Raw genomic sequence first — 15,175 nt, forward strand, 5'->3', positions numbered from 1 at the left:
CCCACAGGTTCAGCCATCACATGCTGTACACAGAGTAAAATTACCTTTTCTTATCCAAGGTAGAAAAACCAAAGAGTGGACTTACTATAAGGCAGGTTCCTATGCTCTTAGGTAGCATTGGTTTTTGATTTGCATTAAAGCAAAGGTCTCTAACAAGCTTGATAAGTCCCTACTAAATTCTTCACATCCCTGAAAGTATATATCTGTCAGGTCCTTCCTGAAGGGATGGGATACAAAGGGCTAAATCCTCACTTGCCATTTTAAATGTTAAAAGAAGTATTCATGAGCATGATGCTGAATGGCATTTCCTCAGGACCAAATATTTTTAATTAATCAAATGCTCAATTTCAATGGAATTGTTTCTATCTGGGAAGTTTAGCAAAATTCTGTTCACTCTGAAAGTAATCACCTTTTGTTCTTTCTCTTTAACCTGACCAGGATTGGTACCTTGGCCAAACTCTTAAATCTCCAGCTAAAGTAGAAGAAAAGGCAGATACAGGTTCTTCTAACTTTTCCATTCCAGAGCCCTGTTGTGCATACACACTCCAGCATCAGTTGTGCTTCCTGGCACAACTGGAGACCCATTTAAAGGGGGCAGGCAGCAGGTCTAAGGAGGTGGTGGGTGGCAGGAGCTTTCTTTTGCCTTTCTTTTGCTTCAACCCCAGGTTTAAAGGGCAACCTCTGGTGACCAAGGTAAAAGAAGGCTAGTTTACATTTCGCTCTTCCCCACCCCAGCCCTGCAAGTAACCTGTACAGTGGTGCCTCGCAAGATGAATTTAATTCGTTCTGTGAGTCAATTCGTTTTGCGAAAAATTCGTCTAGCGAATCCCTTAGGAAGGCATTGAATTTTTATTTTCTTTTGCCCATAGGAATGCATTAATTGAATTTCAATGCATTCCTATGGGGAAACAAATTTGTCTAGCGAGGCAACCTCCGCTCGAAAAATCTCTTCGTTAAATGAAAAATTCGTCTTACAGGGCATTCGTCTAGTGAGGCACCACTGTACATGCAAAGGTAACCTTATTCAAGTTTAACAGTTAGTGTTGCACTGGCAGCAGCTGTGCAATGGGGGCGAACAGAGAAACAAATTAGCTGCATATTGCACTAAACAAATCTGAATCTGCCACCGCACCTGGGCATGACTGATCTTGAGTTTCCTGTATTCAAAATAAGCACAGATTCCCCCCACCCCCTTCGGTCCAGCTTCAAGGAATTAGTTTTCGTAGACCCCAGGCTTCTGCCAAATATTGCACATCAGACAATCCATCTCTGTCAATTTAAACTCCACGTGATGCTAACTGTCAGAATTTCAGGCACACATTAATTCTTTTGGGGTCACAGAGAGTTTGAATTGAACTGAACAGATTCTCTGATGCTTACTGTATGACTGGAACTAAAATACCTGCTTGTGGCAAAATGGCAAAAATGAAATATATTTTCAAAAGCCAGCTTTGGAACTGAAGCCTTGCTTTGTAAGATGAACTTGCCATTATATAGTTAGATGTTTCCTGAAATGTGATGGATGGCAGAGTTATTGAACAGTAGAAGTTGGGAGAGACAATGGCTCAATAACTTGAGATTGCTCGCAGTGGTTAGCTCAAGTGAAAATGTATTACTCTTATGCAGTACATTTGGGATTGCCTATACATAATCTTTAGTATAATGTATATATTTTAAATATACATGTATTTAAGAAGTAATTTCAAGTGACTGCTGTATTTGCAGAAATGTACAATTAAAAATGGGCATTATGCAAATGAACACTGCTTTTTTTTGTCCCCTAATGTATTTGACAACCCAATGGAAAATAGGAGGAGAAGCCAAGGGCCCATGATTTCAAGTCAGTGACGATTTCTCTACCCCACCCCATGTTCAGGTGCAAGGATTATGTCTCACCAGTACTTGGGTCAGGTGGGCCAAACTCAAGTGAGTAGCGCAAGACAAAGTAGTTGTTCCACACATAAAGTTGGTTGTCACGGGGGTTGTAGTCAATGGAGGAGATGAACTGGTAGGGGTTTGGGAAGGTCAACGAGATGGGTTCCTCCCGGTTCATATTGGTGTTGAACGCATAGTCAACACGGTTACCAGCTGCTTCACTGTCATCGTCCACGTAAACTGTCCGCACCACATAGAGGACTCCACATACCATGAAGGCATTGGATGCTGAGCGTTTGTCATAGCCGGTCTCCCACGTGCCCTCAAAGCGTAGCGTGTAAGGATTCAGTTGGCTCACCACTAAACGACCATTGTTGCCTTCAGTGGCATAGATGACCCATAGCCCATTTTCATCCACTGCCAGGTCAATGTCAGTCTTGCCGCCCCAACGGTAGGGTGAGGTGTCATGGTAGTTGGCTGTGTTGATGACTGTCTCTCCACTCTTAATGCGCGTCCGCAGATCATACTTGATAATGTTGCGTGTCCGCTCCTTGTTGTAGAAGACTGCTCCATCGTATACCACAAAACCTGTGCCATCAACCCTGTTGGGCAGGCGGTAAGTGGTGGTGTGCCGGGCACCCACATAATCCTCCCACGAGGCATACTCTGTCAGTGTGTCTGTCCGGTATGGGATCCATGGCATGACGTATATTCTGTCTCCGGCTTGCAGGGGGTCCTTGCACCAGGCTCCAGACTGGTGTTCTGATTCATGGGCCGACGTAGGTTCCAGGATCTTGTGCAGTGTCCCCGGGCAAACGAATACTAGGGAGGGGATGTAAGGGAGGAAAGGGTGATTGGGTAAAAGGGGGGAAATCCAGAAAGAATGTGATAGAGCAAGAGGGGGGGGGAAGAAAGAGAGAGAAAGAGAAAGAGAGAAGAAAGGATAAATTTGTAAAAGGCTGTTGGCAGGAGAAGTGAAATCCGCGCTGAGTTTTGAGAGCAGCTGCAATCATGAGACTTTTATCTGTTATTGAGCAGAGACGGCTCAGTGACAAGTTAAATAAATACTGGGGGCAGGGGAGCATCAGAGGAAAGAAACAATTTCTCCGGATCAAATTAAAAAGGGAATTTAGGGGTTCCAAACCTTCCCTCCCTTCCTTTTGCTACATTCTCTGGCATTAAGCAGAGGATGTCAGATTGTTTCCCTGCAGAGATCTGAGTGGCAGCATCTGGGAAACCCATGAATCTGAGCAGTTGCTAAACTGACAATTCTAGCCCCTACTCTATGGCCACATGTTCTGCATCACCTTCTAGAAGTCAACACAGCAACAGTTTAACAGCTATGGGAAAGCAATTGGCACCAGCTAAACCCTGCATGATCTAAATCAGATGCTCTACATTGGAGCTATTGGGGCAATACCACCTAATGGTATGGAAATCAGATTTTCAAAAATGAAGGGCTCAGTATGGAGCTGTGAGGCTGTTTGTTGTATGGGATCCATAGAGTAGTGTATGCTTATCTGGTCTGAGGGGCTGGTGGAACCGAGTATTCTATGACATAGCTGCCAAGTTTTCGCTTTTCTCACGAGGAAGCCTATTCAGCATAAGGGAAAATCCCTGTAAAAAAGGGATAACTTGGCAGCTATGTTCTATGAGTCTCTCTAGAGGAGGGACATGTTTGTTGTTTACTCAACTGGACTCCTACAGAGTTTCTGTTCCACTTGGATCTAGAAGCAGCTGGGGTTGCTTGTCCTATGGAGCTCCTTTAGAGCTGCAAAGGAGTACCTTTAAGGCTGGTAAGATGATCCAAAAGCTATCCTGTTCCATGTTCAAAGGGAATTACTGTTTCACTGTGGATCAAGGCTAATTTATGCCAGCCGCCATGCAGCACTTAAATTCCAGTTGTGTTAGCACTGAGACAGATGGAAATTGGTCCCTATTTTTGCATCTGACTCTTATAGTTCTAATTTCTCTCAGGGATTTCTAATTCAATTTTAGAAACTTAAAGTGTTCTTGAAATAGCTGCTTCAACCCTTCCAACTTTCATGGAACGGATTAGACTTTTTTTTTTTTGCAACTTTAGAACAGCTTCGTGGGAATGCCTTCCCATGGGGGGTGGAGGTGGAAAAGGTGACGGGCTTTCCTCTACTGGTATCAAAACACTGTTCAACGGGACATTGGGGAATGAAAAACAAGCATAAGAAAGATCCAATGTTTGGCCAGTTAAAATCCCCCTGAATATGAAAGATTGGGTGTTTCCTCTTCCTGCTGAAAGAGACTATTTTTCAATCCCTGGGGACAGAGAGCTGTAGATTAGCTGAGGGACTGGCTCCCTTCTGAAAAGAAGAACTAAAGGTATTGTAGCAGAAGGATGAAGTAACCAACAGCTTCTGCTTCCCCCATATCCTGAGTGCCACTGGAGCAACTTATCAGCCAGGTTTGATTCACATCAGCAAAGGACATGAGACTAGTGCACATGGCAGGGGGTGGAAGGAGTGATGTGACAGTGGGAGGGAGACCTGGGCAGATGGGAAAGGAACACCCTCCCTTCCACCCACAACCACCCAGTTGGCAGCCTGGAATCTTGGGAAAAGCCGGGAGGAAAAAGTTTGAAAGGAAGACAAATCAGGCTAGGCATTCTGCAAGTGTCTGCCTCCGGTTAGCTGGAGCAAGGCTGGGAGGAAAAAAGCATTTAGTGGTGGAAGGAGCAGGTGGGGTGGGGTGAGGAGAGCAGCATCGTAGCAGAGAATTCACCTTGTCTATTACAGAACAGTGTCACTGAGCGGCCATAGAGGAGCCATAGGAGCCATCACACTAAATCCAGGCTGTGGGCTTTAAAAGGCTGCACAGTGTGCTTGTTAACCACACCTCATGATATAGAGGCCAGTAAATTGAGTTTGCTGTCATAGTACAAGGGCCAGCGGGGTGGGCTGGAACCTGATCCCAAGCAACCCAGTTTCTGCTGGGGGCTGGCTTACTGCTTCTGCATGTGGGATCAAATATACTTCGCACCGAAGTGTCAGCAGGGTTTTACTTGGGCCTTGTATCAACTCCAGAATGTCTGGGATATTCTGTGAATGCAGAAGTGAATTCTCTGCTCTGGCTTTACTAAATAACGCACAGTTGCTATGATGTGCCACATGACTCTGGACACAGCTTGCACTGAAGCTAATTTGGGTTGGGCATAATTTAGAGATTGGGCTGGGGTCAGTACCATCAAACCCTGTCACAACACACCTGGAAGTGGATGAGGTGTGCCAAGGGTTCCAAAATTAATGGCAAATCAGGACGGGAATTGTCTGGCACCAGCCATGGGGGAGGAGAACAGAACTTTTTGCAATGCCAAGCCCCCACGGAGCATTTATTAATAACCCCCCCCTGCTCTCCCAGATCCAGACAGAACCTTTATGCTGCCATACCAGTACAAGTGGCCAGAGATGTGTTTCTCATCCACTTTTGCTTAAGTGAAGGGAGATGACAAGGCAAACTTGGGTCTCATGACTCTGGCACAATCTACACTACAGTTAAGCAAGCTTAAGTCCCATAGAAACCAGTGGGATTTATGTGGGCTTAAGTGTATGCTAGATTGCTCCCATTGTTTCCAATGGTCACAGTCCTTGGGTAACCTCAGAGGGAGAAAGCAGGGCTGAGTCAGCAACCTGAGGAGTTCACTCTTATTCACAGTGTTTTGGTCTCCATGGAGATGGCATGTTGCATCCTTCTTAGTAATAATAAATGACTGATTTATTATCATTGTCATTGTTGGAAAATTCTGCATTCTAACTTTCGTGGTGATGGGGGAGTACTGGCATATGGGAGGGATAAGAGATGATTCACAGAGATGGAGAATTGTTGGTCTAGAAGCCAGGAGTTCTTTGCTTCTAAACACCTTCTAACTAATGGACATTATTTGCCCTCCTGAGAGCTAGAGGCAGAACTCAGGAATCCTGGCTCAGAGACAGAAGTCCTTTGAGGCTTGCATTACACATTACAATTTTAGCGGTGCATCTTACAGATCCAAACTGAGTATCTGATAAAACCCTAACCTTTGAAAAGCTTGGGGGTCTTTTTTTTGTCCTCATATGTTCCACTATGGGGCCGTAATGCAAGGAGCTGCCTAGCCTTCCCTCCTTTAACTTGTTTTAAAGAATGCATGGATGAAATAGGCCAAGGAGAAAGGGTTGTAAATTGTCTTTCTCCCTTTAATTAGGAAGAAAGAGAGCTTATCAATCCTAGTATACTAGGTGTGCAGAGATCATCTATTTAGTCCCCTTGCATAAAACAGTACGGCTATCTGATATGGTCTGTGGTGCAGAGGGATGTAAAGTGATGGATGGGTTCACTAGTGAATGACAGTGAGTCAGGGGGAAGGGGAGCTGCCTAGCCTAAATGTTAATGACAAGGTCTGTTAAAGATCCCTGTAGTGTTTTCTGGTGTGACTCATCAGACAAGAACAGCTTAATGTGGAGCAGTTGGATTTTGTAGTGCTGCAAGGTGTCCCTTGTGTTAGCTATTTATCTCTGTCTAGTCCATAGTTCTCAAACTTTGTCATAGTGAGTCTCTTTTAAGTCAAAATCAAAAGCGTTCAAGACTCACTAAGTGGCCGTCTCAAAGGTTTTATTTTTATTGGCACCAGTCTCAAGCTGTAGCTCTTAAGACTGTGCCAGTGTCACTTCACAGTGGCTGGATGCACATGTCACTTTCATGTTTGTGACACCTGTATCTTTCCTCACACACAACCCCCCGGCCCCATTTCTGCACCTTTCCAAAGGCCACATTCCACAAGCCAATAACAGGGCAAAGTTCTTGGCTTTGGTGGCATTTGAGGCCAGAAGATGGTCTACACCTGGAGTGAAATACAGTACTGTTGAACAAGCTGCCCATGGGTGTGAAGGAAACTCCAGATCAATGCTGGGAAAAGAGAGGATTTCATGACCAAGTTGGTCAAAGTGGCTGGCCTGCTAACTTTATCACTCTCTTAGCATGACCCCTCATTTCTTTTCCTTCTGAAATGAAGGTCATTCCTTTTCCTTATTGGGAAGAGGAAGTGTTTGAATCCCCAGGTCAGTAGAGCTCCCCTCCCTATTTCCCGGGGGATCAAAGCTGCCACATGGCCAGGGACGCATCTTATATCATGCCCATACCCATCCAATTCTCCCTGCAAATTGATGGTCATGCTTCAGGGAAACAGCTCGGAACTGAAAAAGTCATCATCAAGCCAGGGTGTGGAGCCTGAACCTGTGAGCTCCGGTAGTCATGGTTTGCCAGTAAAAGATTTTTTAAAAATTGTCCAGTAGCACCTTAGAGACCAACCAAGTTTGTTCTGGGTATAAGCTGGGTATCTGAAGAAGTGTGCATGCACACGAAAGCTTATACCCAGAACAAACTTAGTTGGTCTCTAAGGTGCCACTGGACAATTTTTTAATTTTTTATTTATTTCGACTGCGTCAGACCAACACGGCTACCTACCTGAATCTAGAATCATGGTTTGTCAGTTTATTATTTCACTTCCTACAGCCCTCTATGGTTCTTTCTATCTAGTCTCACAGGCTTCTTTATCTATAGATATCCACCCGAGTGGCAAATACAGGGGGTGCAACCACCATCCTAGTAACCTAGATGTAGCTCACCTAAATACTGTGCCATGAATTGCAGAGTTTTCTCATTTCTCTCTCAAGGTCAAGCTGTCTATTGCTTTGGTTGGGAAGGAGCCGCATTAGAGTGAATAGGCTGTCTGGAGCCACTCTCTGATTAGCTTCCTCAAAGTGTACTCTTAGGACCAGTTAAGGACAGCAGTGGCAGTCTCCAGAATGGAAACAGCAATGTTTGCCATAATTCAATGCATGTGCCCAGAGGCTGCATATAGAGTTGCCAAAGGGTGAAGGCCTAGTCAGTGGACACCCAGGATGTGCTCATGGAGATGGATCCACATTCCTATTTCTGTAGATGCTTTCAGGAGCATGTGAACTTTATTTTAAATGGTACTATCTACCAGACTGCTGAAGCACTCAAGGTGGCTAGTGTTGTCTTATGGATTTGTATGTGTGTAGATGGCATTTGTTTGCTCCTGAATGTGTGTTAAATGCATCTGTGTTTGTGCTATCGTGTGCATGTGTTTAATCATATATCCCTATCTTTTTCTGAATGTAGAGCTATCAATATGTTCATGTGGACTTTTCTATGCATTACTTTCGGTTCCTTGGGTGACTGTTCCTGCTGTGTGATTTGTGTGTCTCTATTGCACACATACACCTCTGTGCTATTTTTATGTGCATGCCACCCTCTCTTGCCTAAGAATGATGAACTGAGGACAATGATGGGCAGGTGGATGGGGGCAAAATCCAAGAGATTTCAGCTTTCTAATCCTCCCTAACGCCTGCCTGCTCTGAACACCTTGCCTGACAATGTCGCTACAAAGCAGCTTCATGGAGTCTCACAGGTTCGGCTCAGCCCAGCTTCCCTTCTGGGTTGGTGGGGTGGGATGGATGACTCCTGGCAGCGGGGAGGAGAAACACACCATTAAAGAATGAAGCGCTGGCGAGGGGGGGACAGCACAAAGCGTTAACTGGTTCCGATCCCTCATGGATGGGGCAGTGTCGACTCAGCCTTCTAAGTCGGGATGGGGGCAACTGTGCTCTGGGGTTGGGGGAGAAGATGTCAGAAACAGAGAAGGAAACAATCAGTAAAAATCCACATCCAAAACCATGGAAACCTGTGGAAAAGAAAAGTATAAGTATATGCCTCCATCCCCAATCTTGGGAAAAAATTCCAAACCAATGCAGGGGGAAAAAATCAACAGTGCTTTTAGAACAAACTAAACAGAGAGAAAGAGAGAGAGAGAGCGAAAGAAAGAAAGAAAGAAAAAGAGAGAGACATGGGTTGGGTGGAATCAAGCCTGGCTTTTGAGTTTTACTACTTTGAAATTAATTAATTTGCTCGATTCCTAGCGCTAACCTGACAGCTTGTCCCTTGTTAAGACAGGCTCATTGCAGTTGTGAGTCCTGATACTTACATTAGGTATATAACCTCCAGATCTAGCCAAGACATTCAAATTAAAAATACATTGACTGATCCCCACTTCTTTCATGCACCACCCCCCATCTTCCCCCAATAACAGACAGATAGTCAATGATCATGACTGCAGCTTTCTTTAAAAAAAAACAGGCAGAAAAGGGGGGAAAGATCCACAAATAAAATCACCCAGGATTGAGCAGGAATTTAAAAAGAAAAGAAAAAGAAACAGTAAGCAAGAAAATTAAAAATTCCCACATCAAAGTGGTTAGTATATTGGTATAATTAATGTATATGTATTCTAGAAAATGTTATTTTCTATGGGTTTATCTGATTCTCACATTATCATGATAGTAGAGCAGAGAAAAAGAGTTAAGAAAAGAGAAACAGGCCCCTCAAGACATGTCAGAACATTAGGCCTACTTGGAGATTGGGGGTGTATGGAATGACTCAATTGAAAAATTAGCTGGGGGATTCTCTCCAAAGAACTGCCTAAGCTTAGGGTAAAATTCCCACTAAAAGATGGTTCACAAGTGGAATAACTGATGCTCAGTTTTATCCACACATTTGTTTCTCTTTGATTTTCAGACAGTAGTAGATAACAAAGCTACCCTGGTTAAAAGTGGCACCACTCAGCATGTACAATTGAATGGTCCTCACATAAAAGTGAGTCCACAAACAATAATGTATTAAATATGGTGAGAGGCTCAAAAGAGGACCCCTGCTCTATTCAATAACTGATAAAAAGGTGTTTTGTTCTGTGCCTTACACCCTGATCCTGAACACATAGCTTTGGGAGTGGTGCCCCACTGATTACAGTGTATAGGATCTAAGGTGTACATTTCCACTGCAATCTTACAGGCTGCTTAAAGCCAGAATGGCGCCTTGATAAAAATTAAAACATAGTTCTAAGTATGTAACTATCTCAAAAAATGTGGAGGAAGGCCTGGAAGTATCATTTGAAAGTCCCCAAAATTAAAAAAAATTTTTTAAAATAAAAACACACCCTCCCCATTGTTCTTCTGTACTGTGGCAAATTTTTATATGTAAATCCCATAAAATTTCGAGCATTTATTTTTTAAAAATCAGGAATTGGGATTAGAAAAAAAGAAAAAGAAAAAGAAAGAGAGAAGTTGTGGTTGAGGTAGGCCAAGGTACCCAGTTGGTTGCCATGGAAACACGAAGAAAGGAGCAGAGAGAATCAGTTGAATGATAAAAGATGCAGAGAACGGGTTGGAAAAAGTGTATTTCCCCTGAAGGAAGCAAAACCAGAGAGAGGACCCAGACATTAATGGTGCTTCCACTCCACATGTGAGCAAGGAAAAATGGAAAAGGTTTGGAAGGGCAGTTGTTAGATGGGTTACTTTATATCCTTTATTTGCTGAGTGTTGTTTAGTTATTGGAAGCTTTGTTTCTGGACAGGGAGGGGGATGCCAATTGGAATTAGTGAGACCAAAGAGAGAAGAGGTGGGAAAACCAAGGGGAGGGGAGGTGGGAGGTTAGGGGGAGGAGGATTGAGGAGAAAAGGTAAAGGAAGGTCACATTAAATATGGCCACAGAGAAAAAACAAGGTGCTGGGTTAGGGGTGGGGTCAGTGGTAATGTTGTTGTTTACCTTTCTGTTCCACTTCTACTTTATGCATCGGAAGGGAGAGAAGAAAAATATATTGAAAAAAAAAGGTGCAAGAAGGAAAAAAAGAGAAAAGAGATTAAATTGCTTTTGTTTCTCCCCGCACCCTAAAGAAACCATTTTTCTTTCTTTCTTAAACTGTAAATCTCCCCTCCCCTCCCCCCACCAGCCCAACAAACACCAGCCCCTCCCGCTTTGGAATCATTTCAAGGCAGAGAGCGTGTTGGGTTTGGTGGTGGTAGTTGTACTTTTTCATTTCTTTTTCGTCTGATCAGTTTGAGGTTTACAGTTTTTGGAGGGTTTTTTGTTGTTGTTTTTAATTTTGTGCTGGCGACATTGCCCTTCAGAAGAAAAGTCAGAAATCAAAACCACCAGAAAGGACGACAAAGGAACAAAACACAAAAGGGGGTTGGTTGCTGGCTCAAAGCATTTTGGCGGGGAGGAAGGTGGGGTTGGGGGAAAGGTAGGGTCAAGGAGAGCAAGCAGAAAAGGGAGAAAGGAAAAGAGCAAGAGTTTGAAAAGAAAAATATCCAAGAATACCATTTTTCCCCTAAGCAAGGCTGACCTATCATGACCATAAGTGCATTGCCTATCCAGCTCATTGCCACATCAATCAGCCCATTTATCTATCTGTAAATCCTCCCGTGCTTCTATTCCTTTGCTCCAACTCATAATTACTATATTCATAAATACACGTCCTTATCTCACTACCTTCTTTTACCCTAGTTTTACCCTTCCGCTGTTGATGTTACCCTTCTTTTACCCTTCTTTTACCCTTCCGCTGTTGATGTTAAAGCTGATGTATAAGGTTCTGCCTTAAACAGAGCCAGTCCAACACTGACTAGCAGCAGCTCTACAGGGCCACTAAGGGGGGGGGGGAGTCAATGTGAGGCCTAAAAACCAGGGACTTCAAGGACATATTCATAAAATTCCCATCTTCCCCGACCACTGGTCCTGTTAGCTAGGGATCATGGGAGTTGTAGGCCAAAACACCTGGAGGGCCGAAGTTTGGGGATGCCTGACCTAGAACTTTATGAATCCAGAACAAATAATGAACTCTGACCCAGCTGCTTTTACATGCAGATTATGTCCTCAATAAGATAGCTTTTCAAATCACATCGTCTTCTTCAAAAATAAAATATGCCACTACGTAAGACACTGGAAGTAGTCCTTTGCTTTGCTCTCTCTGAGTGTGTACAATTATTTATTTGGAACAAAATGAGTGTCTTTTCCTTTTCTATGACACTAGTCCTGTTCCAACACCTGTATCTTTACAACTATACAAATACCATGAAGACAAGCGGAGTGGGAGTCAATTTTCCTAATTCTTACAGCAATTTCCCCTACATCCCATTCAAATCCCAAATAGTGAAATCAACTAGAACATGTTGCAAAGTTTTTGGTCTAGTCAATTTTACCCCTAAGGTAAATTGTCCTTTTATTCTTTTTTAAAGGGCTAGATTAGTTCCCCCCCTTTATTATTAATTATTGTTGTGGGTGTTGTTATGGTTATCTTTATTATTTTATGGTACATTTTAAAGAGCTATAAAAATCTGCAAAGCTGATTTGACTAGGGACCGTGGTGAAGCACAAAAAACGACATATACAGCTCTGCAACACTGCCTACCGATGGGCGGGGTATAAATAATAAATTATTATTATTATCATGTCATATATGTGATTGGAAGGATCAGGATGCTTTCTATGAGCAAAAATCAAGCTTTGGTGGGACTAGACAGAGCTACTAGAACTGACCAAAAGTGGTAGAGACTGAGGGATGGACTGATTGATAATTTAAACAGCAGCTCTGCTGATCCCAGTAACTTTGAATTGTGTCCTCCACATTGTGTCATGGTAATACTGTAGGAACAAAATTTGGCAGAGGCACAAAAAAGGAGATGTTAGAAACAACATGTCTCCACTCTCTGCAGCAATTGTTACAATACAAAGTAAGAAGCAAAATTAAGGATGTGAAAGCATAGCGTTCCCAAACCTGTGCAGCTGCAGGCACAACAATCACACTAACCACAGTGATCTATGTCTCTGCAATCCAGGTTGTATGGAACAGCTGTGCATTGGTGTGTAGAATGGGTAACATGGGTTTCCTCCAGTAAGCTAGCCTGAGAAGGGGTATAAAAGTATGTCAGATGTAAATATGACTTTAGAAGAAGATTACAGAAATTCATAGAGGATAAAGAAATGGCTATTGGCCATCATAACTAAAATAAATCTCCAGGTTCAATGGTGGTGAGCCACCAAGTACAAGTTGCTAGGCAAAGAGCTGTTGCCTTCAAGCCCTTCTTATGGGCATTCTGGTAGCATCTGGCCTAAGTAGAAAATGCTTTAGGATGGTAGACTAAATGGAACATTGGTCTGGCCTGGACTTAACTAACCTGGCATACTAGCAGAAAGCAGCATAAGGGTTTCTGCTAGTGCAATAAGGCTTCCCTCCTCTCCTGTTTGATGTTTTATTGTATTTTTAATATTTTGTTGAAAGCCATCCAGTGGCTGGGGAAACCCAGCCAGATTGGCAGGGTATGCATGCATGCATGCATGTATGTATAAATCACTCATGAAATTTTGCGAAGAAAACTTCCTAACAATCAATTTTTCCAATACCAAAATAATCCCTTTTGGCAAGACAAAACCAAACCCATCATGGTACCTCGAGGGTCACACCATTGACCAATGCTCAGTTTTTAAATACTTGGGCATCACTTTTCACTATAGATTATCTTGGACAGCCCATTTAAACATGACCATCGGTGCTTTGGTTAAATTTTTCTTCGGAAATGGTGGACAACGGGTGGCGCCGACCAGAAAGATCTACATCAGCAAAGTACCCCCAATGCTGCTATACGTGGTGGAAATATGGGGCTGGAACATGAATGTATTTCAGCATCTGGAGTCTCTGCAAAATCTCCTAGCAAGAAAGATCTTAGGCCTCCCTAATGGGTCCATGGCCGCCCAATTGAGACTAGAATTGGGATTACCATCTATAGTAGCTAAAGCCCATACCAGATTAATTATCTATTACAAATCCCTTGCAGAAATTCAAAACTCCCGACTAGTTAAACAAGCTTTTACAGCCCTTACCGGCAGCAGTACCTGGTCTAAGGTCATGGAATTCATCTGTGACCGCTACTCCCTTCCAGACTTTGCTGCCCTGACCTCATGGGATAACGATAAAATCCGCAGTTGGATCCTAGCTAGGGGTGAAGCTTTCGATCTAGCACAATCTAAAGCAGCCAAACTCTCCACGTGGCTTCCCCACGTGAAGGCAGTTAGATCTCTGGCCCACTATCTGAGCAAATTGACAAACCCCACGCTAAGAAGGACCTTCACACTAGCTCGATTCCACGTCATCCCCACAGCATTCTTACATGGCGTTTTTTCCAACACACCATTGAACCTTCGACTCTGCCCATGCAATGAGAGAAAGATTGAGGACTATATACACTTTTTCTTTTACTGTCCTTTATATGCCTCAGTAAGATCCAGGCTTCTCTCTTTAATCCTGACGACCATCGCATGGGACATCGACCGCATGAAGTACTTATTGGTGGACGCCAACCCCTTGGTTTCACACGATGTGGTCATCTACATTTTACAGCCCCTGAAACTCAGGGCCACCTTTTCGGCTAACTTGCCCAACCCTAGTCCTATGTAAATTCCTGTTATACTCACAGTCAACACGCCTTGCTTTGTCTTTTACCTTACCAGCCGCACTCAGCTGGATTTTATATTTAATGTTGTAGTTGTATTTGTTGTATTCTATGTTGTTGTGCGACAGTTGCTTGTTTGATCTTTTATATGTGCTATGGCTATATGGCTAATGCAATAAACTTTTGATTGATTGATTGATTGTATGTATAAATAACCCCTCCATGCTTTCCCCCAATCTGCTCGGGGGGGGGGGCAGGAGAACCCTCAGGGCACCACATAAGCGCTTGCACTGATGAATGGTCAGAAAAGCACAGTGCTGAATTCCTCCCTATATTCCTTCAGGTCTCTGCTTATGCTCTTATGTAAGAAGATTATAGTGGAGCTCCTGCTGATTTGGGAAGGTGAAGTGTTAACAATAGTAGTACAAGTGGGCAGGATTGTTGGAGGCTGATTTAGAAGAGAATCATAGAATCCTAGTTGAAAATTTCCTCAGAATTCATGAAAAAAGCAAACTTTAATAAGATCAGAAAAATTGGCACACCCCAAGGAGGAAATGGAATGATTGCCCAGTGCACAAAAGAGCATTCCAATAAATTCCTTGTACATTAATACAAATTTTACTGTGTGCATACAATCCACCAACCAATCATCAGAGGTAAGCAAAATAATCAACATCCTCACTATTATTTTGCTATTGATAACTTCCTGTTATGGTTCATCGATGAGTCCCTCTTAGAACATTGAAGAAAACTCAGGATTTTATATATGGTGTTTTATATTGGAAACTTCAGGGAACACTGCATGGCCCCAGATGACTGGAAAAGAGATATAAAGAGGATAGACCATTTGACTCTCATGGTATCCTCAAACTCTGCCTCCTAATCCTCTTTTGAGGGTGTTGTGTGTATTCATTATGAAGGGTTAACCTCATCTTTCATTTGCAGGGAAGCAGAGGATTTCTCGCACTCAGGGTTACCATTAAATGATACCTAGC

At 43.2% G+C, this 15,175-nt stretch overlaps 1 protein-coding gene across 5 annotated transcripts in view; it reads right to left on the reverse strand.

Moving 5' to 3' along the window:
• The window catches only part of ADGRL1 (adhesion G protein-coupled receptor L1), a 128,389-nt gene that overhangs the window by 18,452 nt on the left and 94,762 nt on the right, over positions 1 to 15,175 (reverse strand). For 4 of the 5 annotated variants that reach the window (XM_035104835.3, XM_035104832.3, XM_060271763.2 and 1 more), the window contains exon 5: positions 1,897 to 2,697. In XM_035104835.3, the coding sequence (XP_034960726.1) occupies positions 1,897 to 2,697 (801 nt within the window). Of the gene's footprint in view, positions 1 to 1,896; positions 2,698 to 10,500; positions 10,632 to 15,175 lie in introns of those variants that run through there. The other variant, XM_035104836.3, reaches the window with a different exon arrangement.

The sequence above is a fragment of the Zootoca vivipara genome, chromosome 2, assembly GCF_965207765.1.
Source record: "Zootoca vivipara chromosome 2, rZooViv2.hap1.1, whole genome shotgun sequence".
In the NCBI taxonomy this organism is placed as follows: Eukaryota; Metazoa; Chordata; class Lepidosauria; order Squamata; family Lacertidae; genus Zootoca; species Zootoca vivipara.